Raw genomic sequence first — 27,449 nt, 5'->3', positions numbered from 1 at the left:
TTTTTTCTTAATAATACTAGCGATATGGGTATCAAATGAAAGGACTTGCTTAGTAGAATGCGAAAAGCATAGTGGCGAGGATCGGCCCCCGCCGAATAAACTCTCTTACTTGTTTTTTAGTTATTTTTATTTTTATATTGTTTTCAATAATTATTAAATTCTTCACTTAGGACTGTCTTAAGCAAATCGATCTTATGATCTAACTTGTCCGATTATATAACATTTTTGATTATTCTTTTACTCTCTTAATTTTTTTTTATTTTTTTTTATTTCTTAAATTAATATAAACTAAGGACTAATAAATTATACATACAAGTTTTAATAGAAAAGCCCATCAGTTAAAAAAATAATGACGAAAATTTGAAATTGGATACGAAAGTTTTTCATTCATTCATATAAATATATAAATACAAATTAAATCGATTTACATAAATTTGAATGGAGGAAAATCCTCGCTTGCGAAGCGTATCATTGAATCGGATGTTACAGCGCAGCCATTTATGAATCATTTTTCATATCATTCCCAGGCGAGCGACTGATGATGATAAATGATGAACGAATTTAATATAGGCTTCTTTCATAAACTTACTCATTTAATTACTGAAAACCAAAGCTTATTGATATTCGACTTACTCGTTCTCTCTTTTGACAAATCAATAAATATATATATACATATATATATATAGATATATATTATATATTAAAATCTTAGCTATGTTTATTACAATTACACACATGACCAAATAATCAAATAATAGATAGTATATAAGTTCGTAGATACATTTTGCGTCCTTTATACAAATTTTGTTGTTTGTTGCTATTGTTGTTGTTGATTTCGTTACTTGCACAAAATTAATAATCTTGCTTAATTGCATGCAATATATGAGGTTTCACTTCCGCCATTTGTATGGTGAACTCTTGAGAAGTTGCCTCAGCGTTATTAGTTTCTAGACTTCTAACAGTTTGCTGATGTGTTATAGTAGCAAAATGTTGATCCAATTGATGTTTACGTGAAAAAGTTTTATTACAGGGTACGCAACTACAATTATTAAAAACAATATTAGTATAATTATTATAATTAATTTAGCCAGAGAAATATATTTTCAAATACTGAAGACTTAAAGCACTTTCATCCCAGGCTATATTGGCTTTATTCAAAACTCTACAGCACTTGAAATCTGAGCCCATTGAGTATTGTTCGAGGCCATCAGCGTAACCCGGCCACATAGGCGGCTTTTTAGCTTTTAAAAAATCTTCAAGATATCATTGAAAGTGATTTTATTACGAAATATTTTTTTTTTACTCTACACCACTTGTGGTCAAATTATATATGTATACGAATTTATGCAATAACCAGAAGGATTTACGATAAAACCAGCTTTCATTGTACCGATCTAAGCTTGTCTGTCCCTCAAACAATTGGTACATTGATGTGCTTTCATTCAAGAACGAACCCTATTGTGAATCACTTTCCACATAAAGCCTTATTTTGAAAAGTCTATGTATAGTATATGTGGTTTCAAATTGCGTTATTTGATAGTGAGCCTTGTCCCGCTCTAACGTTTTTACTTATTGCAAATACATACATATATTATTGAAAGGTAACCTGTCATTATTCTTCAGCTTCAATTGTTCGTTTTAAAACCTCAATTGCCTTTAAGAGAAAGAACGCAGTTTAAGTTGAGAATGCAAACGGTTAAAATTAAATCGTTCTTGTCCCTTTACTTCTTGCAATTAAAATTGAAAATTTTTCATTCACCATTGCTGAGATAGTGTTCATGAGTTAAATCCTTTAATTTTTAAAATACGCAATAATTCTTCGACCGATACGAACTTGAAAAGTGCACACACATATGAAAGATGAAATGTGGCTGCATTCATAATGAATCTTCAGATGCCTAGGAGTTTATTTTTATATCACATCAATGTACGAACACATATACGGGCTGTTATTAAATCGATTTCTGTCTTTGGTCACACCTACTACGCAATAGTATCGAATTCTCAGCCTCTCGAAATAGCTGATTTAGTCAAAGTTGAAATTAGATTAATTGAAGCGAGATTAGAAAAACATAGCAAATAATTGAACTTACGGAAACGGTTTCTCTCCCGTATGGGTAAGCATGTGATTTTTCAGTACATTGGAATACGTAAAAGATTTTCCACATGTTTGACAGGTAAATGGACGTTCATTAGTGTGAATCCTGTGAATTAAATTTTTTTTTTTTTTTAGTCAATCTTCGGAATGAATTGAAACATTTTTCAAACCTTTCATGCTTTATATTAGTACTGCGATCGGCGAAGGTGCGTCCACAAAAACGGCAAATATAAGGCTTTTCACCCGTATGTATACGTATGTGACGACCAATTTCCGATGGGCATGTAAACGTTTTGCCGCATATTCTTATATAAATGGAACAATTGTGAAATTTTATCTTATTAAACTTTAAGCAGGAGTATAAACTTACTCGCATTCAAAGGGCTTTTCAGCACGATGACGTCTCATATGCATGTTAAGCAAACTCCGTTTATTATACATGTTACCACATATTTCACATATATTTGTTTCTGGTTCGGCTTCACGTTTAATACGTCCTCTTCCCGCTTTTCTAGATTGCGGATTGCCATCAGCACCTTTAGTTCTGCCTCGTTTTACTTCAGTTTTTACAAATGTTCTTTGTTTTTTCTTTGGAATGGGAACGAATTCATCGTCTATAATATTGTCTACCTCATTGTCATCCGTGTCGCTGTCATCCAAATGTTCTTCGCCCTCGATTTCGTCAGCGTCAATCTCGTCTAGAGCAACAAAGTCATATTCCTCTTTTGCCTCCGCGTAATCAACAGCTGTATCGGTGATATCTTCTAAATCAACTTCTTGATTATCAATAAATTCCGAAAAGTAGATTTCTTCATATTCCTCATCTTCTTCCGTCGCGTTTTTAATTGTGGCGACCTCTTGAGGCTCCACTTTCAGCTCGTACTAGAAATTGTAACTTTTTTTACCAACATTCTTATGAATCATTGTTTTAATTTACCTTAACAATAGCATCAATTAAAGCGTTCTCACTGGCTTGGCACATCGAACGAAACTTGTACGAGGTATTTAAGTAATCTAAGCATTTAAAGCAAAGCATTTTTGGATAATCATTGTGAGGCTTCAACTAAAATATATAAAAGTTTAGCTTTGCAAAATTTTGAAAGCGATGCAATAATATTCAACATACTACAATGCCACCGCATTCTTCGATGCGTTGAACAATCTCTGAACATCGTGGATTTTTTTCATCAAATAATGGCTGCATGCCTCTAGCATTAGTATCTTCAGCCAGGCAAATGCGACATAAATTCGTTACCGGCATTTTGTTTTGGAATAATTTACGCGATATATTTTTTATATATATGGCTTTTACACGTATTTTGACAGAACTTTAACGTTGTTAATACGAATTTACAACTTTTTCTTTTTTCTACAAACAGCCACAACCAGCAAAGTCAATTTATTCATTTCTTGATAATGGCGTTGCCAGATTAGATAAATGGGTTAAAAAGAAAAAAGAAAGAAAGCTATATGACATTCATCGGAATGTTTTTAGACCAATCAATAAATTGTAAAGTTTTACGTTAATTGTGGGCGTAGCATTTCATTAATGCGCTTTTTTTTTTTCTTTTGTAAACGTAAGCCCGGTTCGGAATAGAATCAAATTCTTCTATTAAACTGAAAGGAGGCTAACAATATAAGGCGTTTTTCTTATTTTCGATTTGGGACTCCAACTTTGCCGATTTTTTACAAAATTTTATGAAAATTGACAAATCATATGGTTTCTCATGTAACATGCAAAGAAAACAAGGAAAAGAGAAAGCATAAAAAAAATGATAGTTGTTTATTCTCAATATTAAGGCTATTTATCTAATTGTTTGTGTGTAATGTGTTTACCTTAGACTAATGTACATTTTTTTAATATTATATGATTTGCAATTTTGGTTTATAGCATGCATTATTTTATAAGAAATGAAAAACACACAATAAAAACCATTTGTTTGAAAGTTGAAATTGTTCTATTAGAGATTCATAAATAGTAATTTCAAAAAGACTTTTTAATGTTCAAAAAGAGTTTTGATTGTGTTATAAACTATAAGCAGATTACGAAGATTAACAAAATTGTTATTTTTTTATAAATTTATTATGTATTATTTATTATGTTGAATTCTTTATTTTTGATTCTAAAAGCATATGTTTTTGCTTACATTTTCCTGTAAAACAATATGGTAGCGCGACTCTCCATTACTTACCACTGGGTAGTGACCAACCCGAAAACGAAAATGACGCCTCCCTCTGAGGGTCTCGAAAAAGTTTAGCAGTAAAAAAACATTTAAAATTTTCAGCATGAAGTAAAGAAGCATTTTCTTAAAATTCTTTTCTCAGATAAAATAATATTAGCAACTAACCCATATACTCATGGTCACTCATTCGAGATTGTTAAAGTACAGTATTTTAGAACAGTTAAAAGAGTCAACCCAATAAATGAAATAAATCGCCTTCATTGACTGAATACGGAATCGATATGTTACATTTTCTCCGCTTCGCCCTGAGAGAGAAATCGCTCAGAATGTTTTCTAAGCTAATATGAAAAAATTCATAAGATATATGAATTCATTTGCAAAATTTTATTAAGTAAAAATTGCGTGACGACGACAACCCTTAAAAAACATTACTTTTCACTTGAAAGGATTTCGTTAAAATGTTAAATAAATTAAAATTTAATAATTTGGTAAGTTTTTTATTAAAATATTTTTCTTTTATTATTTTTTTAATACTTACAATTTCTCATTGATTAGGTTATATCAAATAAAACGGATATACAGCGGGTGCGCACACAGACTATTAATAAAGTTGTTAATAAAATACGCAAACTGAAAAACGTATTGGAAAAACGAGGGAAAGATGAGAAAAATCGACGAAGATTGCTTAAGTTTACAGAGACCTTGGAACATGTAAAGGTAATAATTATTCTGCAAAAAAAAAAAAAAAAGAGCACAATTCATATAATTGAAACAACCGAAACAATTCCAGAAACTTAGCCGTATTGATATTATGAAAAATGTCCTAACATTGGAGAAATCACCACCGACAGTTCTAACAAATGGTTTAGTGAGCCCTACTGAGCTAGCCGTAGCCCTGTTGAGTTTAAATAAAGTTATGCAAATGTTAATAAAGAAATTTAAAAATGATTTGCAATTACTGCCAGATGAAGCCCATGCATGGCGTAAGGAATTAATGCAATCAAGTAAGAAAAAACAAAAATTGGAAACTATTGCAGAGAAAAAACGCAAAAGACAACAACTAAAAGAACAAAAGGCTACAGAACGTAAACGTAAAGAATGGCTTGAAGAGAACACTCGAAATATAGAAACGGAAAATGCTAATAGCGGATCTGACATATCTACTTTTGGAGAATGGAAGGTGGAGTTTGTAGATCCTGACAACGAGAAGCAAGTTGTAAGTCAAGCCGAGCGACCGTCGAAAAAGCTCAAGAGTCCTCTAGAAGAAACAAGCAAAGAGCTTGTCTCTAGGAAACTTATAACTAAAGGAGGAAGCAGTTTGAAACGTACAGATACCAATGGAAAAAAAAAGGATTTACTGAGTTCTTTCGAGAAAGCGCAGGATTCCTATACGGAAACCACGTATATAATCGACCCATTTTTCATTACCAATGGCGGGGAAAACTATTTATCCACTGCCGTTGTAGTAAGAAATGTTAGTTTGGAAAAGACCGACTCTGGCAAAGAGGATGAGGACTTTCAATTCGTCAAACTGAATAAACACACGAGGAACAAATTACAGTTGCCTAAGAAGGAAGAAAGCCGTCGAAAGTCTACAGCATTTACAAAGAAATGCCAGAAGAAGGACCCACAAAGTACTATAGAGTTAGAATCTCTACATCCTTCTTGGGCGGCGAAGAAAAAAGTAAAACCAATTATTAATAGTTTTCAAGGCAAGCGAACAACAACATTTGGTAACAATAGTGATGGCGAATCTGCAAATATAAGCTTTCCGAATGAAGAAAATGAGCAGAGCTCCAATAATGTTGATTTGCATCCTTCCTGGATAGCTAAACAAAAAATGAAACCCACTATTACTGCTTTTCAAGGAAAAAAAATTATTTTCGACTTGTCGGATGATAACGATGATGATAAATAAACGTTTGCTTTTATTTCAATTCAAATTAGCCTTCAATTTTTGGCAAATAGTGCCCTCTAGTTTTATCATCGGAGACCATTTTGTCTATATTTACATTAGGATATTTGCTATGTAATATGTTACGATCTATATTCGGGTTGCGCCTCAGTAACATCATTACTTCATTGCGAGCTCGGCTATTAAGATAAAGGAGAATTGTTTTTTATTATTTTGAGGTTAAATTGTTTTATCATTTTTCAGCTTACTTTTTGGCTTTGCGTTTTTCATTATATAATTTTTCACGATAAAGTAAAAGAAATTTGCGTACAGCTCTACCCCCATAGCCAATAGAACGGGATTTAATCCATTTAACATTCATGTAAGGAGGCAAAACATGCTCACTAGATCTAAATGTAAAAAGTTAATTAAGCGATTAACAGAAAAATTTTTGGTTGAATTTCGACTTTTTCATTGAAGGCTTACCTGTATATACGTCTCAAACCCAAGCAATTGGATATTAAACGTTGAGGCCTCTCGCCCGTTTCGCCTGTCTCTAGCAAGTGATAGGCTTTATTACGTTCTCTCACAACCGTTTCTAAATTATTCATGGAAATTTTTACTTTGTCTAAACGTTCAGGACTGGGAAATAATTCCATTTGGTCGTTACATTCATGCTCCATTGTTAATAACATATTACGTTCTTTTAGTAAGATATACCATAATTGATGTAATTCTTTATTGGATTTAATGCGCAATTCATCTAATTTCCAAGCTCGTCCCACCTTTACCTCGTTCTCAATCCAATTCTTCGAATCATCGAAAAATTCCATCAAACTTTTTGTGGCACTTGGAGTCGAAAAATAACGATTTCCTAAAGCCGGCACAATAGTAGAGCACAAGCGTTTCGGTCGTCGAGAGCTGCTATTGCTAATATAAAATTTTTCATTTTTTTTAATTTAGTAACAAAAATTATACCTTAATAGAAAAGCTGCGGTTCTATTAGTTTGTTGCTGAATATTTAACTTAAGCATATTTCGACACAAGGACTGAATACTTTGATTTATTATTAATTTACGGGCGAGCATTTTTAAAGATATGAAATTATTTTCTTACAAGAAACATGCAAAACCAGCTGATTGCCAGAGTTGCGTCTTCTATTTATAACTGCGTATACTGTATGTAGCAGTATTTGAATCGTATCGATAATTCCTTGTTCATCATACAATTCTCTCTTGTCTTTGTCTATTTTTCTTCTTCTGGTACACGATCTGGATGAACGAGCAAAGATATTTTATATTAAGCCTTTTTTAATTCTTTTTATTTGGCGTTATTTGCTACACCGAAGACTTCGTTAGCATCCCGCGTTTCGAAATACTCTTCGCACAAATCTAATGTAGACATAGTTTCGCCTTTTTATTTCAATACAATAATGAAAAAAAATAATTTTATAAATTTTATGAGATGCTTCAATTCTTAAATTTTTTCACAAAATTTGTACAAATACAATACGAAAAAACACCTCAAACAGTACTGCCAAGACAGCAAAGCAAAAGAAGTATTTTTTGAATGCTGTAAAAGAGGAACAAATTGGGAACTTTTGCCGACGGCTTTGCAAATTAGCATAGATTTCGCTCTGTAATTAGCGTAGAGTATTACGTTCATTTTTATCAGTTAAAAGCAAGCATTTCAATCCTTTACTCTTCTAATTATTGATTAGTGTCTATGGTATATATTCGCAGAAAAAAATTAAACAAGTTTCACTATAAATTCTTTAGATATTGGAAAGTTGAAAGCTTGACTAAGAAAAAGAAAAATATTATTAAACTGTCCTTAACCGTTTTTTATGTTGATGGGATATTATCGTTCATCATTCCGTCCGTTTTACAAACAACAAATTCCATTTGTTTCACCTCTTTTTTTTTTGATAGAGAATTTTTTTCATATATGCCTAGATAAAGTCTGCGGCTATTACAAGATTGGACCCGGCATTTTTTATGTGTTCTGTATGTAAAAAACGCTTATCGAAAAAATATAATAATTTTTCTTATAATTTGAAATACTTAATAAGTTTAATTCATGTTGCACTTTATTTGCAGTTCAATTTTATGAGAAACGAATCGAATCGAAACGAAAGGAATGTAAGTATTATATAGAAACGAAATTAGAAATAATATTTACTAAATTCGCTTTATGGAATGAGATCACAAGTAAATGTGCTTCGAATTTCGAAACAAATGCTACCTAGTTCTCGTTTGCAAACAATTTTCGCCATTTTTAATGCGCCGCTTCTCTTTGTCCGCTATTAACTTATTGATTTGGTTTGGTTTGGTGTGTCTTTATATATTGCATCCGCAGGAAAAAATTTAGCAGTTTTAACTATTAATAACTATATATAATTACTCTTGGTATTAAAAAGTCGAAAACTCGGACAAGAAAAATATACTATACTATTAAATATTTACTGTAAGTAAAAATTGAATAAAGAAAATGAAATTTATGTATAAGAAAAACGCCATTTTAATTTTTTCCCCATTTACCCAGTACGAATTAAAATAACGGCGTCCTATATTGTTCATACAATATCATTTTTAATATTTTTTAACAGCAATTACAAGTGAGAAACTTAAAATGGATAATAATTCGGAGAATCGTGAAAAAGAACGCGATCGCCGTGGACGAGGTACTCGTGGCTCTCGATTTTCCGATGCTGATCCTCCAAGCAGCAATAGCGGCGGTGGCAGTGGCAATCGTGATCGCAGCCGTGAACGACGCAACTGTCGCGTTTACATATCTAACATACCCTATGATTATCGTTGGCAAGATTTGAAAGATGTCTTTCGGCGTATTGTCGGCTCAGTAGAATATGTTGAATTGTTTCATGACGAGAATGGGAAAGCACGTGGTTGTGGAATTGTAGAATTCAAAGATCCTGACAATGTTGAAAAGGCTTTGGAGAAAATGAATCGCTACGAAATTAATGGCCGCGAGTTAGTGGTCAAGGAAGATCATGGCGAACAACGCGATCAATATGGCCGCATTATACGTGACGGTGGTGGTGGTGGAGGTGGCGGCGGCGGCGGCGGCGGTGGCCGCGGTAGCATGGGCGGCGGTGGCGGCAGCATTTCTGGCGATCGCGGTGATCGCGGATTTTCGCGTCGTGATGATGATAGATTGTGAGTATTCTGTTCTATAAAAGAAGTACATATTTTTTAAAAGAAGGTTAATCTTTATCTCTATGCGTGATTCCTATTATGAAATTGGTCAAGGAAAGAAAGAAGAGCGATGGTATTGCTTCTTTTCATATGTAGTCAACGAAAACACCTGGGCTTTCCAGTTGCATATTTTGATAGGAGAAAATATGTCTACTTAAGGAGCATTCTTTTTTTTTTTTATAATCAATTAAGGATTCTTAAAGTGGTCTCCGTGTAAGAGAATTTCGATTTGACTTAGCTTATATTGTAAGGTGTGTACGCTTTGCATATATGTGCTCTTAGTATTGAAGTCGTTAAGTGATTTTCTTCATGCAAAATGTTGATGATTCTCCTAAGGATTCAATGCATTAGATAAATTAATAAAATAGTATAGTTGTATTTGTTTTAAGCGTAGTCTTGCATGTGCTTCAGTCAGAATCAATATGTTGGGCTAGCTGTGGGCGTGTCATTTTGTCGATTGCGGGGCCAGCAGTTACATTGCTTTCCAAATTCGAATTTTGCGACAATCATCTGTGATTATTATATGTAAGGAACTATTCATGCCAATCTTCAAGTTTGTATTCGCAAAGCTTTCCTACGCTATAGGAAGAATTGAAAAAGGCTTCCATCGCTTTCGTTATACAAATGTGTTCCGTTACATATGTGAAAGCTGCCATTCATCCATAAGTAATGGATTTAAAGAGCCCTTAGCTTCAGGCTGGAAATGAAAGAGGAAGACTCGAAGTGTTATCTCCATAGTGTTGAGAAGTAGTTTCAGCAAAAAAAAAAAAGAAGAAAATTGTGGATTAAGTCTCGATTTTTCCACCGAGGAAAGATGTTTTCTCAAAATTTTAGTTATTTGTAAGAATAAAATCATTTAAGTATGATAAGTAACTTACTAGCGATATTTTAAAAATTTCTTCATTTATTTAGCTTATATTATGTAGCGTTTAATATGATATAATATTGTCATTAACTTAATAATGTATTTATAATTTATAAGGACAGCAAGGGGTTTCAGCTGTCAACGTAGTGCAAGGCTAATTGAAAAGTTCGCGTACGAAGAAAGTAAATGTAGGTTTTTTTGCGAGAAGTAAATTCATTTATTTATTTTATTTTCTGCATATACATGCCTTTTTAAGCTTTTTATGCTGGGCTTCTAGCTTCTTGATCCTGTATTCGTTTTCCGAGTCGATTTTGGAGAAGATCGTCGAAAGTCTTCATCTATTGTCGCTAAGAAATTGTTATTGCTTGGGGTTCTTTGAAATTTTTCCTTATGAGAAGACCGCCCTCTATCTGAGCCTAGAGATTGTTTTTTTTTTTTTTTCTTATTCCTCTTCCTGATTTATCTTCCTTTAAGTCATCCGAGGGGTATTTTTAAACGATTGCTTTACGGAGGATCAATGGTAATTAAGCAATAAAATATCTTTTCATTATCAGCCGTAATCTTTCTGGTCGATCTTCTCCCTGCTCAAGGAGCTCAATCAGCCTATTTGATATTGTAAATGCTCGCTTGACAGTGATACTTTTTTTTTTTTTTTATAATATATAGAAGGTTTTGCTCGAAGTAAATTAATTTTTGAAAATATCTATTCACCCCTCCCCTATTCCAAGTAGTTAAAGACCCTAATTACACTTGCACATCATCTTTTTACTTGTATCCTGCATCGAATTAATCTCATTGGCTTAGTATATGGACGGTTGCACGTATTGAAATCGGCGGTCGGCCTATCCTTTGCGCTTGCTTATTCTTCATTGCCTTCGCAGGAGCACTTTCTCAATGCACTGGTTGTATGTATCTCTTTTGCCCCATTGCTATCGTAAAATCATTGGGGTCTGTGTTCAAGCTTTCAACTCGAAGTTCGCCGTGAAAATTCACGATTGTTCTGACATATAGCAACGAGACTTTAATGTATAGTAAATTTTATAATTCTTTTGCATCGGCTTTGTATCAGAGTTGGCATCGTTCTATGAACTTTTCAATTAGTCTAATGTGAGATGAGATTAGTTATCTACTTACTTGGATTTATTTATGTTACATTCTAAGTAAGTTGGTGTTGCCAGCTGGGCTCAGTAAGACTTGTAATTATTTCAGGTAATAATTTCGAAAATTGGAAACGGATTTTAGGCTTTACTTGAACGGTTTCAATCAGTGATTGATTATTAGCACTAATTGACCATTGCACATGTATATACAAGGTCACAAAGCATTTTTATGATTTCATAAGTAAAAAAGGGAAGGAAGTGCTTCAAATATATAACATTTTTTTCTATACCTTACACCACTTGTAGTACCAGGTACATTATTATTATTATTATTAATTTCGCAAGAGAAATAAATTTTAAAATAAAAATCTAAGGCCATCCAGGTTTATTAAAAACTCTACCGCGCTTGAGACTCGAACCGACGACCACTGATTTGCTAGTCGAGATATTTTTGCTTTTCGTGACTCAGTCGAATACAAGGGTATATTAAATCGGTGCGAATGTATGCAAACCCTTAGAATACATCTACTTTTTATTATGCCGACCGATTCAGAATCACTTTTTATATCGACATAAGTCTGTCTGTCTGTCTTGTTTTCATGTGTTCAGCTTGCAGCTCGCAATTCTGGCCTTTTTATTGGTTCAATTTTTCGGATCTTCATATCCTAAAATCCCTGACTCGGCAGCAAAGTTTGCATCTACAGAGGGGACGTGTAGGAGTATATTTTTTTTCAATTACAATTATTTTTAGCTCGATGAGTTATCTTTTCTCACTTGCGCGATGTAAATAAACACCTGTTTCGGCAGATTGACCGAAAAAGATACTATTTTTTGGAAAGTGACAGAAAAAGATTATGTGATATTTTTAAGTAGAAAAGAAGACTGCCGTTAACGGTAGTTAAATAATTCAAGGCTCAAGCGGAATAAAAAAATCTATTCGATAATAATTTATGGTGTTTCTATTGGTTAATTCCTTCCGTTGCACGTGTAAATTATTGAATTATGAAATCTCGATCAATATGAAAAATATATATTATGGGAGCAAAGATCAGTGATTGATCAATTTTTCTTTGGGATAATTTATGTACACTACTGGAACCTCAATCCACGTGTGTACATTTCGCTGCTATGCTTACATGCTCCTAAAGATCTGCTAAGCTTTCATGTGCTTGTAATGCCTAGGAGTAGGCATTTATTATAACGCTTTTATACGCTTCTTCCCATTTTACTTTTAGAAAAGAAATACTATAAAATTTTTTTTATATTCCAAGCCAACTCAATTATTTGCTTAACTTCGGCTGCATTCTTTTTCTGCTTAATGCAGTTAAAAACACAGAAAATCGCAGTGCCATAAACGATACCCAACTATTTAAACTTGAATATATTAAGGTGTGCCATAAGTTTCCCCCTTTTTTTTTTTGATGCGAAATCAGTAAACGTACAATATTTGCTGTTTAAGATTGATTTACAGGTCTGCTCTATTACCTTCTTCCATCTCTCAGGAAACCTTATTATGCTCTCTTTCCAACGTAGTTAAAGCTTACTTGCAATTTATTCATCGAGGTGAGTGATATTTATTACACGGAACATTTTCTAACGAGAGAAATAAGTAATAGTCGGATGAGAGTAGGGAGGATGAGATAGAGCGTCTCATTTAAACTGTAAGAGTTTCTGTCTTACGGCCAACGCAACATACGATCTTGCGTTGCGTCGTGATGAAAAACGACATCTCGTCGGTTCGCCAATTTTGGCCGTTTTTCGACTATATGATGGCTTTCAACTTATCGAATAGATAGTTTCGCTTTGTGGAAGCAGCTCGTAGTAGACTTAGACCATACCAGTCCCATCCACAATGCACAAAATAACTTTCTTCGGATGAAGTCTTGGCTTCACAACACTTGAAAGTCGATTTTCTTTAGATCAACTGCATTTTTGATGCACATTTTCACACAAAATGCAAGTCTCGTCTACGGCGGCAGGCCGCCGCCGTTAAAAAACGATTTTTTTCATAAGATCTCTCTCCGTCAATTGGTATCGGACCTAAATTTCATACCGATTCACATACCCCATCTTGATTAAATGATTATGTACCGTTGTCATGGGAATGCTAGTGGCATCCACTTTATAGCGGATGTTCAGCGAGCATGCTTTTGACAAGGTCCGCAATCGCTATGATCTTCATCTTTCAATTCAAAATTGCCAGCTTCAAATTTCTTAAGGAAATTCTCACAAATGGTGCAAAACTCTACTGCAGTGTCCTTTGCAGTACTCTACTACCTTTTTTAAAGCAATGAAGCGAGGCATGCCACAAATGCTTTCTTTGGCTATTCATATTGGACGGCGAAGAGAGACTTTATCGCGAACGAAACGTATTTTGTAATAGTCTGCGTAGCGGGGTGGGAGAAAAAACTTATGGCATACCCTAATATATTGAGTGGGAAAAAACTTTACCTCATTTATTAATTAATATATAATCTATGTATTCATCAAATTTCGGTTAATTGGAATAATGTGTCAAATTTTAACGAAAGGAACTTATTTGTACACCTAATAAGCAAATTTCCATTTGCCCTTTGCCTTACTTCCTGCAAGACAAATTTCATTCTATTTCCATTGCTTCGGGGTTTTTTTCGAGCAATTATGAAGTATTCCATGGAAGATGCATCTCCACAGATTATTTTGGGCTTTGCGTATTCATCCCTTCATCGATGAACCTTGATTAGCGGAATTCGGTAGATATCAACATGTTGAATCATCAGATGTTCCGACGACCATTAGCGGGGTAACGAAAAACACTAACGTATGGGAAGCAGTGTGTAAAATTTTTTTTTTTTTTTGCTTACGTTCATTATCTGCAACAATATATTACTACTATTGTTGTTGGCACATGTTTCTGCTTGAACTGCGGGATATAAGAGTTAAGAAAAAAAGGGGTAAAAAAAAAAGAAAAAAAAAAAAGCGAGTGTTTTTATAAAAATTGTAAGTAAATAAGAATTAAATAAGTAGAGTGCGGAGCGATTGCTTTATTGTTGTTGTTGCATTCATAAAATTTTGGTTAAAATTTCCTTTTCAGCAATTTTCGACGACATATCTATCATATCTATCGCAGGTTGATCAAGATTGATTGATTGATTGATTGATTGACTGTTTTGTTGTATTGATGCTGATGTTTTTGTTTGTTGGTTTTTGTTGTTGTTGAATGATGATGATGGCGTTGTGTTTATTGAATTCTTTGTTTTAGATCTGGGCGTAATAATTTTAACATGATGGGCAATAATGATTATAATAATCCATCGTCGAATTACAATTATTATGGGCTTTCTGCTTCGTTTTTGGAGAGTCTTGGCATTACTGGACCCTTGCATAATAAAGTTTTTGTTGCTAATGTGAGTATTGTGTTTCTTTCATTCATACTTTCTTTCCATACTTTTAATTTTCTATCTAAACATTGTGTTGCGGTAAAAAAAAGGCGCATCTTAATAAGAAGAAGAAGAAGTTGTAAGAGAGATAGAAATAGAGAAAGAGAGAGAGAGAGATGCGCCAGAACAAGCAAGAAGGAAAAGCATCAAATATTTTTTGGTTTGTGACTGCAAAGTAAAATAAAATGATCTTTTTTTCATTCCCTTTTTCATTCGCTTGATAAAAAAAGCTCTACATCTATATATGTATATATATATACACATATATATGTATTCATAATTATTTCAATGTCAAGTTAACGCGCTTGATCTAATCTCTTTAAAAGATTGAAGTATTGAAGCGTTTATTGTACTTCTACAAAGTGCATTCTTGTGATTGTTCCTTCACCTATCTATTACTATATTTTGTGGTTGATGTCGATCGATCCTTTTCGTCAATGGTTTCGTTTTTTTTTTTTTTTGCTTCTTCGCTATCTCTTAATAACATTTTGTCACGTGCGGCGTAAAGTTCGTTGTAAACTATTTATATGGATTTGTTAAGGGTTTTTTTTTTTTGTTGTCACCACTCTTCACTTGCAGTCGTTACCAATTCCAAAAGACTATATATAATAGGCAACGTTGTGTTACCCTTAGAAATGGGTTTTCTTTACTAAAATACAATCTGTTTTATGTGAAAATTCTAATCTTAGTTGGATTATAAAGTGGACTCTAAGAAGCTTAAGCAAGTCTTCAAATTGGCCGGTAAAGTTCAAAGTGTCGATTTATCGTTAGACAAAGATGGCAATAGTCGAGGTTTTGCTGTTGTCGAATATGATCATCCAGTTGAAGCCGTACAGGCAATATCTATGTTGGATCGTCAAATGTTGTTCGATCGTCGTATGACCGTTCGTCTCGATCGTATACCCGATAAGAGTGAAGGTTTGAAATTACCCGAAGGTTTGGGCGGTGTTGGCATTGGCCTAGGTAAGTCTCAATGATTATTTCTATCTTAGGTTATGTGCTATATATTAAAAACGATACATTTGTAATACACATTTTTAAGGTCCTAATGGTGAACCATTAAAAGATGTAGCCCGTAATTTACCGAATATTATACAGCAGCAACAAGGTAATCAACAACCGTCGCAGCAAATGGGTGGTGGCGGCGGTGGCAACATGATGGGGGGTGGTCCTAATATGGGAGGTGGCGGAGGCGGAGGAGGTGGTAATATGGGTAACAACATGGGTGGCGGTAGTTTGGGTGGCATGTTTGGTAATAACAATTCAATACAACCTTCTCCAGTGGCTCCGGTTGTGGCGTCCAATAAATCCCAAAGCAGCATGCCTTTGAATACAAATTTGAATTTAAGCAACTTGAATACATCTAATTTGGCAGCCCTAACTAATGTAGTGGGAGGTCTGGGAGCTGCTCTTAACAATCCGTTATTAACGTCGTCACTTAGCAATCTAGGCTTAAATTTGGGTAACAATCAAGGCTCTCTACCGGCCGGTAACGATGATTCCATGTCATCGGGCAATGCCGCCTTATCCAATAACTACAGCACTGGCGGCAATAATTACAGTTCGGGTTTTGGGCAAAGTTCGGGTTTTAACACGGGCCCAGGAAATAGTGGCGGCGGAGGGGGAGGCGGTTTTATTTCTTATAATAGTGGCGGCGGGAGTGGTGTCGGTCCAGGCAATGCTGGTCCAGCTATTGATAATAAAGATTTTAATGTCGGCGCTAGCACAATGGACATGTGCTCAGGCACCGGTAATACCGGAAGCAATGTACGCAAATCCGATACGATTATCATTAAAAATGTAAGCTTAAAATTTTTCCAAATATATATATATATATATATGTGTATGTACATGTACATGTATATATATATGCATGTAAATTTTCAAAATTTCGGTCCTCTTCCATAATACAGATTCCGCTGACCTGCACTTGGCAAACATTACGTGACAAATTCCGCGATGTGGGTGAAGTGAAATTTGCTGAAATACGAGGCAATGACGTAGGAGTAGTAAGATTTTTCAAAGAACGTGATGCTGAATTAGCCATAGGTATGATCTTTTGCTTTGAATACATTGTGTGCGTGTGTGTGTGTATGTGTCTGATTATTTATTGTAATGTTTCGTTTTTTTTTTTTTTTTTATTCTTGTAGGCCTTATGGACGGTTCACGCATGGATGGACGCACTATTAAAGTCACTTATTTCTAAAATGTTTAATGTTTTTTCTTTTTCTCACTTTATTTTACACTTTAACAATAATTTCTCCGAGAATTCGTCTTTCATTTCGTTAAATTGCAACTTATATTATTAAATTTAGAGATTTACGTACTACGTGAAGAAGATGAAAAACGAATCTTAAAAGAGATCATTCATTGATACCACCTTATATATATATATATATATATATATAAATGGTTTTAGAATATATTTAAATTGAAAACGACAAAAGGTAATCGTCGAACGCCGCAACCTTTATAAGTAAATCACACATATAATAGCATTTTTATTATATGCATTATCTACCGACATTTGAGTAAAATATCATAACACATGTAGTAGTTTTAGCGAAAAAAAAACATACGTTTTAAAATAAACGATAAAAAAAGTAAATTGACTAATGATGTATCGGAATGGATTTGAACGGAATTAATTTAAAAAATTCAATTTATAAAACAACAAATGAAGTATAACGACATTAGCGAGCAAATAATAATAGTAAGTGTTTCGCTTGTTGAATTTGCTGAATAACACAAGAATAAGAAGAAGAAGTAAAGTGTCGAATTAAGACGACGAAAATGGAATTTTGTCATGAAAATCAAGACAGGGGTCGGCAACGTATGACTCGTGAGTTATCGCTTGATCCATTTTATAATGTCAAGCGACCCAGTTTAGTTCCGAAAATAACGCGTAATAAATAAAAATATATTATAAAGCGCACACATTAAACGAACATTTTGAGAATAAACCAATTTGAAAATAGTTACAAAGCCAAGAACAAAATTTTAGTTCGATGACCCATGGATCGTATACATACAAGTGTTTATGTATTTATCACCAAACCAAATGTCTCTTTAAAACGCATATTTTAATTGATTTTGACTGGTGGCCAAAAAAGGTTGCCGAACCCTAATATGTACGGCTCCCACTCGAGCAAGCTTAGTAGCGGTGCATAACTGCCTCGCTATAACGAGTAAAAATTTTAAAGAATTGTCTATACGGTATTCATTCCTCTTACAACGAACAAAATATTTTTCCGTCGTACGAACGAAGAGTAACATATTTAAATTACGATGAAGGTTAACGGATATTGAGAATTCTACATTTGCCCCAAACTATGCAGATAGATGTACGGAGCCGCTTCAGTCATTAACTCAAATAAAAATCATAATGTGAAAACACCAGTGGGACATGATCCACACTTGAATGCACTACACCACACTGGAATTATTCATATAATAAGTTTTCAAGATAATACTTTATGTGGTAAGTGAACAAAACATTGGTCTGATCTGAATTCAATTGCCAATAGATCTCGTCTTTTGTCTCAAACACTTTTAGTGTACTAACTTCCATCAAAATGTCGGGTAATATGTCGAACATAAGAAAATAAGATTGACGCTTAGATCATCGTTCGGTACAGTAGGTCTCAAGGCTCGGTTGTAACGTGCAAACATAATATAGTTTCGTGCCAAATATCAGATAGCGTACAAAAAGAAATTGTACTCATATGGGACCGCGTGGTATTCGTCAACATTAACTTCTACCTTGTCCACGATATGTGATTGCAAGATGGGCGCTCGGATTACGTTCGCTAGAAATAAATCGTATTATCATATCACATCGTGAAAATTTGAACAGAATTCCCTTACTTTTATACTACTGCCTCTTAACGGCGAAAGCACATTTTTCTTCGTCTCCATACTCCCTATTCTTCAGCGAAATTGCGTTTGCAAATATTCAAGCGTCGGACCAACTCTTGGTGGTTTTTTTTTTTGTGTTCATCACTTCATCAGATGAAGCTTCAAAAAAAACATGTTTTCAATGATCAGACCAGAATCACTTTATATATGACTTTCCGATTATTGTGGAAAAATCTTTGGTTTCAACTTGGCTGATCCTTGAATGCCGCATGAAAATTGTATTAACAAAGTATTTGAAAAAAAGATAGGATTTTTAAAATTTAGTGGAAATGAATAGCTTTTTATAAACGGCCTCATATATCAGGTACGTAAAAGATTTAAGATGACGAAGGTTATTAATTTTTGTAAGCGACCCTAAATTTCTGTTAAATCTGATGAGAATATGAGACTCTGAACGTGATGCAAGATGGTGTGGAGGTTGGCTCGTGCATCGTTCTCGTATATTTTTGATCAAAGCTCGACAAAAAGGGCGAGTAATATGAAAAAAAATTTGGTAACACTTTCATATTTCAATACAAAAGGTGTAGATAGACTTCTCAAAGGGGGGCAAATTGATCCAGCCATAGACATTAAGCAAATATAATCTACAATACGTGTTATAAACTCACAAACTAATTCAATATGCCCGTCGGCAATGCACTATACATTGAGAAAAAGAACAAGCGCCACCTGAGTCCCCCTTGACAATTTTTTTCCTTCTGCGCTAAAAAGTTAACACCAGATATGACCTTGTTACAGTTATTTTTATAAATGATTGGCATAAGTTAAAAACAAGTGAAAAAACTATAGTTTTATAATGTTACCGATCCTATTGACAAGAATCCGAAAGAAAAGAGACGTTTTTACTTTCAAGGAGATGGAATATTCAGCGTACGCAGTGTTTTAATAAGCTAAAGCTATTTTTCAATACGTTTGGCGGAACATTACGTCATCGCCAAACCAGTTTACCAACCTAAGGGGTCCCGGCGATGCCGATTTGTCAGATGGGGCCGATTTTTGCCTAAACCGCATTCGCTTGGTACAGTTGCTTTGCAAACTGCAACGAGGCCAGCATTATTACTGATCTCCGCTATTAAAATAACCAAAAGAATTTGAAGCTGCCACCTGACACTTGCAAACGGATGGATTGTTCTACGCCTGCGATAAGAGTCCTAAAATGTAACATAGCCGAAGCCGGTTTAGTAGTAATTTCAATTATTGACGTCTTCCTGGGTTAGATGCTCGGAGAGAAATTCAATTGAGACATGCGTAAGCAAAGCTACCAATGAAAAGCATTGACATATATATTTCAAATGACTTCCATTTCGAACTTCTCGTCTGCAGAGAAACGTACCTGTTTAAATTGCCATTGGACTACTCTCATCTATCTCCCACTCCAAAAATTATAATCGTAACCGTAACACAACAATATCTTTTCAATAATATTATTTTAGTTAAATGATCAAAAAAAAAAAATTGAAAAAAGTAGAATACAAATTAAAACACATTAGTCCGTTATAACTATAAGGATGAAAATAGAAGGACAGCAATTTATATAATTTTTCAAAGCGGGTGCATTTTCAATTGCTAGCAGCTGCGGCTGTTGTCGAAGCTGTTGTGACATTGATATTAGTCACATTATTATTAGTAGATGCATTTGTTTTGAAACGTTCCATGCGTTTGCGTGCTCTTTCAGCCCATTCATCTTTCGTAATATTGTTAATATTTGTAGTCTTAGCTTTAGCGTCCGCAATAATTGTTTCGGCACCAAAGCGCTCTTTACGTTTTAATAGTTTTTCTTCAGCATCAACTTTAGCAAGATTTGTTGATATAACGCAACCGAAACGCTCTGCCCTTTTCTTTAATATTTCTAATTGCTTCTCATCGTTAACTACGGCCGGTTTGCTAGCAATTGTCGTCACTCGTTTTGTGCCTTGAATTTCGACATCCTTTGAAGTGCCAGTGTCCTCCGCTGTTGATACATTTATGCCAAATTTCTTAGCACGCAGCTCTAAACGCTCTTGCATACTAAGTTCTCCAACTTTTTTAATTATTTTATTGTCATTACCCTTTTTATTATTCGCGCTAATCATTGTTATGGGATTACGTTCGCTCATTTTCATAACTTTATTTACCGAATGCTCACTATTTTCTTTATGTGTTGTTAACGTTGATACTTTTGTTTCTGTTGATTCTGTTGTTGGATTCGTCGTAATTGAATTTTTACGTTTTAATACAATTTTTTTGAAATTTTGACATGATGACTCCAACAAATCATCTTCCGCCGCCCCGCTAATATTCTTACTATCTATTGACGATTTCGGTAATAATGTAGGCAATACAGCTGTAGGGCTTTGCAATAAGTCATTTTCATCCGATAACACTGCATCTTCGTCTAGTAAGTCCTCGCCAGAAATTGCCGAATCTTCTAATAATGGATCACCTTCAATTGCCGCTTGCAAACGCTCTTGCAATTCAGTTTTATTACCACTTATGGAAAGGCCGCGTATCTTCAGTTCTCGTTTAAGATCTGCCACCTACAAAAAAAATTTCAACAATTCACAAGGATAAAAATGGGTAAATTCTTGTCTTTCAATATAATTACGCTCACCTTCATAGCGTTTACGTCAAGTGCAGGCATTTTTTTTGTAACTTTTTAGAAATTATGAAAAAATGTTTTTATTTTCTATTCATACACCTCAGTTCTCACTATTGTTAGTGTTGCCGTAGGTTATGAATTTCTCTCCCCACAAAACGATCGATAGGGATAATAAGCAGAAATTCGAACGAACATATATTTTCGATAATAAATACAACACTGCTCAATTTTAGTTATTTTTATTTATATCCACCACCAAAAAATAGGCAGATATTTTTAATTTGTCAAGGCGATTAAAGAATAAAGATATCAACATAAATATAAAAAACCAATACGTTTACATCAGAAACCGTGGTGGCTGCGGTGAGAGTGGGTGCCTGCTGGAACTGCTTACACGTATATCACTTAACTACAGGAATTAATTAATAAAAAAATCTTACAATACAGGCGGGTAATAATATAAGCAGGTAAAAATATATATGGTAAACAATAACGATAATGGAAAATGAAATGAATAGAAAATTATGTGGAATTTGTGTTAGACTATAGTTATCTCAATATAGCTTGATATTTAAAAAAAAATTCTGCTTGCTTTTACCAAATATTTTTTTATTGTTTTTCTTCACAATTCACAAATGAACTTTCGGACACATTTAGTTTTTTTTAAATTTCGGAATTAATAATTCATTTTGTAACAGCTGTTTATATTCTTCTTTGCAGCTAATTTTTTACAAATGAGAGAAATCTTTAATCTAAAAAGAAAGAAAGAACGTTATTAAGAAGTTTTTAAATATGTTGACAAAACATTTGAATTATCTTAGTACTAAGACACGTTCTCATCAATGGGCTCCCTGATGTTTTTCGATTTTAATAGCAGGAACAGTATTAATCTGAGAAAGTTTCTTCTATAAACCATGCCGTTCCCGCACGATCCGGCTGTATTCAAAAAGGCAATTCGCTCCACCACGGTAGCCTGTATGCGTTTGCAGATGTTCTTTTCCATCATTTTCTGTTCCATCGCTGAGTGGAAGAGTTCAGCCGCTTCCTCGAATACTACGAACCCCTCTGCTTTCAGCAACGCTGGATTAATATGTTTGGTTGTTATTACAATGTTATTTATGGGGTCTTTCGCAGTTTTTTGACCTATCACCCCCTCGTAAAAGTTGCCGCTGTCTTCCGTCATGTCTCGAAGGCTGTGTACAGTCGCATGTATCTAACTTCGTGGTATTTTAGTTGCCTCTTGCGGCGGTCTGTAAACTGCTCTCCGCCGAGCCCGTACCGTGAGAAGTCTTCTTCAGGCTCTTCCACAATTTTATAACTCATATCATCGATTAATGTGTAATCGTTCATTATATTGTATCCATTCTGAAGTTTAAAGGCATGCAAGTGCTGCAGCCGTTTGCATAATTGCATGATTTCGTTGCCTCGTCTGGTCCTTTTCTTGTCTTTCCCTGCATGAGGCGAAACTTGTGTCAGGGTAAGCCTTTGTTAATTCTTCAATTACTTTTATGAAATTAATGCTTGCTTCTTCTGTAGCAATGGTAAGGCCGTCCTTTTTAAATTCGTTTGACAGGCATGTGTTAATTTTTTGAAGTTTGAAGTTGAGCTCCTTCACATTTTAAGCCGTTACGGAGCTCCTATGGAAAACAGTGGTGAAATTCGTTACCAACTCGAATAAGTCGCACGTCCGCTGCGCCTTTTCGGGGACTTGCAGGAATCATTTTCGTTGATGGCCGCTCGCAGGACGGCTGGCATGGCCTCATTAAAGAATTGGATCGCTTCGCCGTGATGATGATATCGTTAAAACGGCTCCTCGTTGGGCCCAAAATTTAATAGTGGTTTCCATTTGTTTGTACAACTTCACTAATTGTGGCGAAGTCGTTTTTTTTTTGTCCTTTTTTTCATCTCCTATATGTTCCGATGAGGTGCAGGTAATCGTGTATTAAAACGACTACAGCCGTTAATGCGTTTACAGCTTTTTTATATGCGGTATTCCGGTCGCATACTACCGCTCGGACTTCGAAACCAACTTCTTTTGCAAGGTGTAGATTGTCAATTAGTTTATTCGATATTAAATTTGGTTTTGTGCAGGGATGGTAGCTTAAAACCATGTTGAACGGCGTCGCCAGGCTCCTTACAGCGAACACGAGTACCTTTTTGCAGGCGAACGGGAATTTCTTGGTTTCGTCGAGGTAATTTCAACCACTTAATGCAACGTTCGCTCGCGAATAAACCACTGCATTGTCTGTGAAGACCTCGTTAAAGCTGAGTTGCACAATCTTTTCGAGCGGACTCAATTTGTTTACGGCCTCTCGTCTGCACATCCAGCACCACGTTGTCAGCTTTCGGTTGTACCTCCTGGCCTTCATATCTCGCTAGCCGTCGCTTCAATTTCTCTCTTTCCGCTTCAACCATCTCTAACTGCTCCCAAAGGCTAGCATAGGCCGATGTTGACGGGCCGCTGGTGTCATGTTCGTCCGCGGAAAGATGCGGGCTTATTAGGTACTTATTTACTAGCCTACGTACACATGGCGCTCTACTTACATCGTCTGTCATTCGTACATCTTCTATTTGTTCTACCTCGTTCTCTCTTTCTTCCCCTGGTATTCTGTCTTCTATTTGTTCTACATCGTCCTCTCTTTCTTCCCCTGCCACTCTGTCTTCTCTCGCTTTGCTGTCAAGCAAAGACGACGCTGTCGTTTTCGTGTAATATTCAATGGCGTAACAAATTGTCCGGTTTCTTTAAGTATAGATTAACATGATCTATTGGTGATAGCTAGTAATGGTAATGATATCGAACCTTTAAAAGTCCAACAGATTATGTTCCACGGTGGCGAACGTTATGATTTTGTATTGCATGCTAATCGCAGAGTGAAAAATTATTGGTTAGGGATTAAAGGTTTTGCGTTTTGCTTCATGAATAAAGGCAATACTTCATTATAAGAAAGCCGATCGATAGATATACCAGCGAATCGAAAGAAAGGTCATAAAAATCTGATTGAATTGAAAACGTTTTAGTTAAATGGATGTCAACGCATCGGAAACTAAAGCAGATAAATTACCGCAAAAACCCGATCAAACTTTTAACATAAGTATGAATGTTGTACCGAGAGGTGAAAGTAAACTGTTTCATATTGATGACATTAGTTTTATAATGGCAAACGTGACGTTGTTGCAGGCACGCAATCTTGGTGTAGGCAAATAATTTTGCAATATAATAATGGTTACGGCAAAAGGATTCAGGATTGGCGAACCGAAAAAATATTGTTTTTCTTCACGACGCTACAACACCCCATACTTCATCCGCTGAGAGCATCAATTCTTTGGCGGAAAAACATGGGATGACTGTTTTTGACGCTTCGATGTATACATATATATAAATTTGTTACTTCCCATGAGTATTTATTCAGCGAAAAATGCGATTGAAATTGAGAATATGTTGAAGCAATCAGGTGAAGCATTATTGTACTCTTTCTTCCCCTTGGAGAATTATAATTTTTAAAAATGCAGAATTGTGCCCTCATTTCGTTGATGGGGAGCAGTTAGTTGTAGTGGGGAATAATATTGAGATCGATGCAACAGCATATTCTATGGGCGATGCTGTAGCACGTGTAGAAAAATGGAAAAAAAATTGACCACGCCTACCCAATATTACAGTATATCAAAATTTATTTATTTTTTTTTTCAATACCATTATAAGGCGCATAAACAAGCTCCAAAAACCTCAATGTATACAAATTCTTCATCAGTTTCAAATTTGGGATGTACGTAAATATGTCGTGGGTTCGTGTGACCACCTATCTTTTTGCGCAACTGTGTAGTGTGTGTGGTAAACGTTAGCGAATATGAAGATATCGCCTACAAATTTGGCAAAAGAATTTGGAAGTGACTTGAACCTTTCAAGCCCACATGCGTATGCGACAAGAACTGTCATTTTGAAAATTGAAATAATCAATCGCGCCCGCTCCATATTAGACAGCATGAATATTTAGTTCTTTGACTTTTTTTGTCTTTTTATAGACTAACAGTGATGGGTATAGAAGATTCGGTCAAGAACGAATATAATTCCATTTGTTTTTACTACTTGGTGGCCACTTTCTGATGCGTTTTCTTTTATAGCTTTATTATTTTTGTCTTTAGTGGAGGAGCTTTCATCCGGTTTTGTTTGCTGAGCGTCTAACTTTGGAAAAAAGCAAAATTCGATATCGTTAGATAGCCTTTTTATATTTTCAGCATATGCAATAATTTTTATGGAATATTTCGTGCTGGCAACTTTAATGTAGCCATTACATGGATTTTTTTTTTTTTTTTTTTTTTTTCTCTATTTCTATCTCTATCTCAGGTCCACTGTTTTTTTTTAAAATACATTTTATTCATTAAACGGACAATAAGGAAATGTTTGCAACTTTTTTTTCTTTTTATTAATAATCATGATCATTGCTAATGCGATTATATATATACATATATAAATATATAAATTTATATTCGACTTCAATCATCTTCATATTTTTATGGCGGATTAAAAACGACTTACCATCGAATCAATGAAACTGAATTCCAACTAACTCAACTAAATGAGATGTAGACGAGATACAAACATGAAGCAAGGAAGAAAAAAAAAAAAAAAAGAGAAAAAAAAACGAAAAGAAGATCTTCTATTGCTTACCACCTGTTTTAGAGATCAGTCTTAAACACGCTCTAAACAGCAACGCTTCTCGAACGCTACACCGGTAAACTTTAACAAAATAAATTAAAATAGCAAAATATATATGTGTATATAACAATTTTGCAGGCTAATATATCTGAATAAAATTTCCTTAAAAGAAAAAAAAAATTCACTTTGTTAGTGTAAAAAAATTTGGGAAAAAATGAATATAAGAAAAAAAAAACACATTACACAAGCATTTTCTAAAGCGTTTCATTAGCAAAATAAGTAATAAATATGAAAGCAACAACAACATCTTGAAAAGAAAAAAAAAATGGCAAGAAAATTTTATATTTGGTATCAGTTGGCCGAGTGAGGAGAAGACGACTTTCACTGCAGTTCACATAGTGCAATAAACTTAAACAACTTTTTTCCTTTTTTTTTTTTTATTTTGTATTTTTCGTTTGTTAATTCATTAACATGAAGCGCAGAGTATGATGATAGTTTTATTTAATGCTTGCAAATGCAAGCTTATACATGTTGCAATAATTCAAAGTGCAAAATGACAATTCTCACATAATAATATAACAATGCACGACAGCAACAACAACAACAACAATGATAAAGGCAACGACAACTAAAGATTTAGTTTTAGTAGAAAGAAGAAAAAGAAGAAGAATATAAAATTTATACTTATAAAAATTTCGGTTTATACGATTTTGTTAATATTATTATTGTTGTTGTTGTTGTTGTTGCTGTTATTTTTCTACAGCTATAGCACTTTAGAGGAGGTGGTGTAGAGATAGCTTTACAGAGAGAGAGAGAGAGAGAGACGCAATAAACTAATTTGTAAAATTTAAAATGATTTTAGAGAAATCTTTTGTTATTACATACACACACACACACACACACACTACACACTGATATCCGAACTTATCACGTAACAAATTGTTTAATATTAAGCATAACACATAAAACCACTAGAAGAACGACTTGTGGAGATATATCTCACCTGAGAATCGGCAATTAAGCCGGTGTACCGTTAGCAAAGCCCATCTATATTCACATATACGAGCATTTATTTTATTAATGTGTAGGTATGAGGAAATAGGTACAGACAATAAATAGATAAACAAGTGTCTAGTTATATACGTGCGTATGTGTGTTTATGTTTTTGTTTTAGTATTGAATTATGAGAAATTCTTTCGTGGCCACATATATTTATTTTTTTTTGTATGTTAACGACGACGAGTAGGTTTAACCAAAGCTGGTCGTTAGTAATAATCTAAAATGCAATGCTAATGGCATATGAAGTTATAGAGAATAGTAGCGAATAAGATAAATGGCAATAATAACAACTACAACAACAACAAAAACCTTTACTAGGCTATAATTTTAAAGCCGACAGAAATATGTAATAAAAGCTAACGAGACATTTTCAAAGATACTATTACTCTATCGGCATATATATTTATATATATGAAAAAAAAAACAAAGAAAGAGAACAAAGAATAAAAATCAAGAAATTAATTAT

General features: G+C 34.3%; 5 protein-coding genes across 7 annotated transcripts; 2 read left to right on the top strand and 3 right to left on the bottom strand.

Annotated features, from left to right (window-relative positions):
* Positions 1–700: 700 nt before the first annotated feature.
* LOC119639541 (transcription factor Ouib-like) lies at positions 701–3,523 on the bottom strand. The gene is made up of 6 exons (XM_038036980.1): positions 3,225–3,523; positions 3,036–3,161; positions 2,469–2,980; positions 2,269–2,403; positions 2,094–2,204; positions 701–1,039 (listed from the first exon to the last, which is right to left on the bottom strand). Exons 1-6 carry the CDS (start codon positions 3,357–3,359, stop codon positions 853–855), a joined length of 1,206 nt encoding a protein of 401 aa, XP_037892908.1. The 5' UTR covers positions 3,360–3,523; the 3' UTR covers positions 701–852.
* A 790-nt stretch (positions 3,524–4,313) lies between these two features.
* On the top strand, positions 4,314–6,184 carry LOC119639540 (myosin-11; the record flags this gene model as incomplete). Its single annotated transcript, XM_038036979.1, has 3 exons — positions 4,314–4,769; positions 4,837–4,998; positions 5,072–6,184. Coding segments are annotated over exons 1-3 (1,305 nt in total), but the record flags the coding sequence as incomplete, so codon positions are not given.
* Positions 6,185–6,192: 8 nt separating this feature from the next.
* On the bottom strand, positions 6,193–7,497 carry LOC119639544 (39S ribosomal protein L47, mitochondrial). 3 transcript variants are annotated; one of them, XM_038036984.1, is made up of 4 exons: positions 7,154–7,497; positions 6,662–7,099; positions 6,445–6,585; positions 6,193–6,375 (listed from the first exon to the last, which is right to left on the bottom strand). In XM_038036984.1, the coding sequence occupies exons 1-4, from the start codon at positions 7,261–7,263 to the stop codon at positions 6,225–6,227; spliced, it is 840 nt and encodes a 279-aa protein (XP_037892912.1). In that variant the 5' UTR covers positions 7,264–7,497; the 3' UTR covers positions 6,193–6,224. The 3 variants fall into 3 exon arrangements, with proteins under 3 accessions (XP_037892912.1, XP_037892911.1, XP_037892913.1); XM_038036983.1 differs by having other exon boundaries at positions 6,662–7,105; positions 7,154–7,495; XM_038036985.1 differs by having other exon boundaries at positions 6,662–7,096; positions 7,154–7,495.
* Positions 7,498–8,454: 957 nt separating this feature from the next.
* LOC119639534 (myelin expression factor 2) lies at positions 8,455–17,332 on the top strand. The gene is made up of 7 exons (XM_038036969.1): positions 8,455–8,641; positions 8,784–9,351; positions 14,597–14,741; positions 15,464–15,737; positions 15,817–16,574; positions 16,688–16,823; positions 16,925–17,332. The coding sequence occupies exons 2-7, from the start codon at positions 8,807–8,809 to the stop codon at positions 16,978–16,980; spliced, it is 1,914 nt and encodes a 637-aa protein (XP_037892897.1). The 5' UTR covers positions 8,455–8,641; positions 8,784–8,806; the 3' UTR covers positions 16,981–17,332.
* A 2,782-nt stretch (positions 17,333–20,114) lies between these two features.
* On the bottom strand, positions 20,115–21,401 carry LOC119639542. Its single transcript, XM_038036981.1, has 2 exons — positions 21,283–21,401; positions 20,115–21,208 (listed from the first exon to the last, which is right to left on the bottom strand). The coding sequence occupies exons 1-2, from the start codon at positions 21,310–21,312 to the stop codon at positions 20,252–20,254; spliced, it is 987 nt and encodes a 328-aa protein (XP_037892909.1). The 5' UTR covers positions 21,313–21,401; the 3' UTR covers positions 20,115–20,251.
* Positions 21,402–27,449: the final 6,048 nt, after the last annotated feature.

The sequence above is a fragment of the Glossina fuscipes genome, unplaced genomic scaffold, assembly GCF_014805625.2.
Source record: "Glossina fuscipes isolate IAEA_lab_2018 unplaced genomic scaffold, Yale_Gfus_2 112, whole genome shotgun sequence".
In the NCBI taxonomy this organism is placed as follows: domain Eukaryota; kingdom Metazoa; phylum Arthropoda; class Insecta; order Diptera; family Glossinidae; genus Glossina; species Glossina fuscipes.
The sequence above is the reverse complement of the archived record's forward strand: the minus strand, read 5'-3'. Positions and strand labels throughout refer to the sequence as shown.

What these genes read in the sequence shown, in the direction of transcription:
- LOC119639541 (XM_038036980.1), bottom strand. Translation starts at nt 3,359, where the DNA reads ATGCCGGTAACGAATTTATGTCGCATTTGCCTGGCTGAAGATACTAAT. An exon ending in AAGAATGCGGTGGCATTGTA is followed by an intron (nt 3,162 to 3,224) that starts GTATGTTGAATA and finishes TATATATTTTAG; the next exon opens with TTGAAGCCTCACAATGATTA. An exon ending in TAATTGATGCTATTGTTAAG is followed by an intron (nt 2,981 to 3,035) that starts GTAAATTAAAAC and finishes TACAATTTCTAG; the next exon opens with TACGAGCTGAAAGTGGAGCC.
- LOC119639544 (XM_038036983.1), bottom strand. Translation starts at nt 7,263, where the DNA reads ATGCTCGCCCGTAAATTAATAATAAATCAAAGTATTCAGTCCTTGTGT. An exon ending in GGTTTGAGACGTATATACAG is followed by an intron (nt 6,586 to 6,661) that starts GTAAGCCTTCAA and finishes TTTTACATTTAG; the next exon opens with ATCTAGTGAGCATGTTTTGC. An exon ending in GAAAAACGCAAAGCCAAAAA is followed by an intron (nt 6,376 to 6,444) that starts GTAAGCTGAAAA and finishes TTATCTTAATAG; the next exon opens with CCGAGCTCGCAATGAAGTAA.
- LOC119639534 (XM_038036969.1), top strand. Translation starts at nt 8,807, where the DNA reads ATGGATAATAATTCGGAGAATCGTGAAAAAGAACGCGATCGCCGTGGA. An exon ending in CGGTGTTGGCATTGGCCTAG is followed by an intron (nt 15,738 to 15,816) that starts GTAAGTCTCAAT and finishes CACATTTTTAAG; the next exon opens with GTCCTAATGGTGAACCATTA. An exon ending in ATACGATTATCATTAAAAAT is followed by an intron (nt 16,575 to 16,687) that starts GTAAGCTTAAAA and finishes TCCATAATACAG; the next exon opens with ATTCCGCTGACCTGCACTTG.
- LOC119639542 (XM_038036981.1), bottom strand. Translation starts at nt 21,312, where the DNA reads ATGCCTGCACTTGACGTAAACGCTATGAAG. An exon ending in TTGACGTAAACGCTATGAAG is followed by an intron (nt 21,209 to 21,282) that starts GTGAGCGTAATT and finishes TTTTTTTTGTAG; the next exon opens with GTGGCAGATCTTAAACGAGA.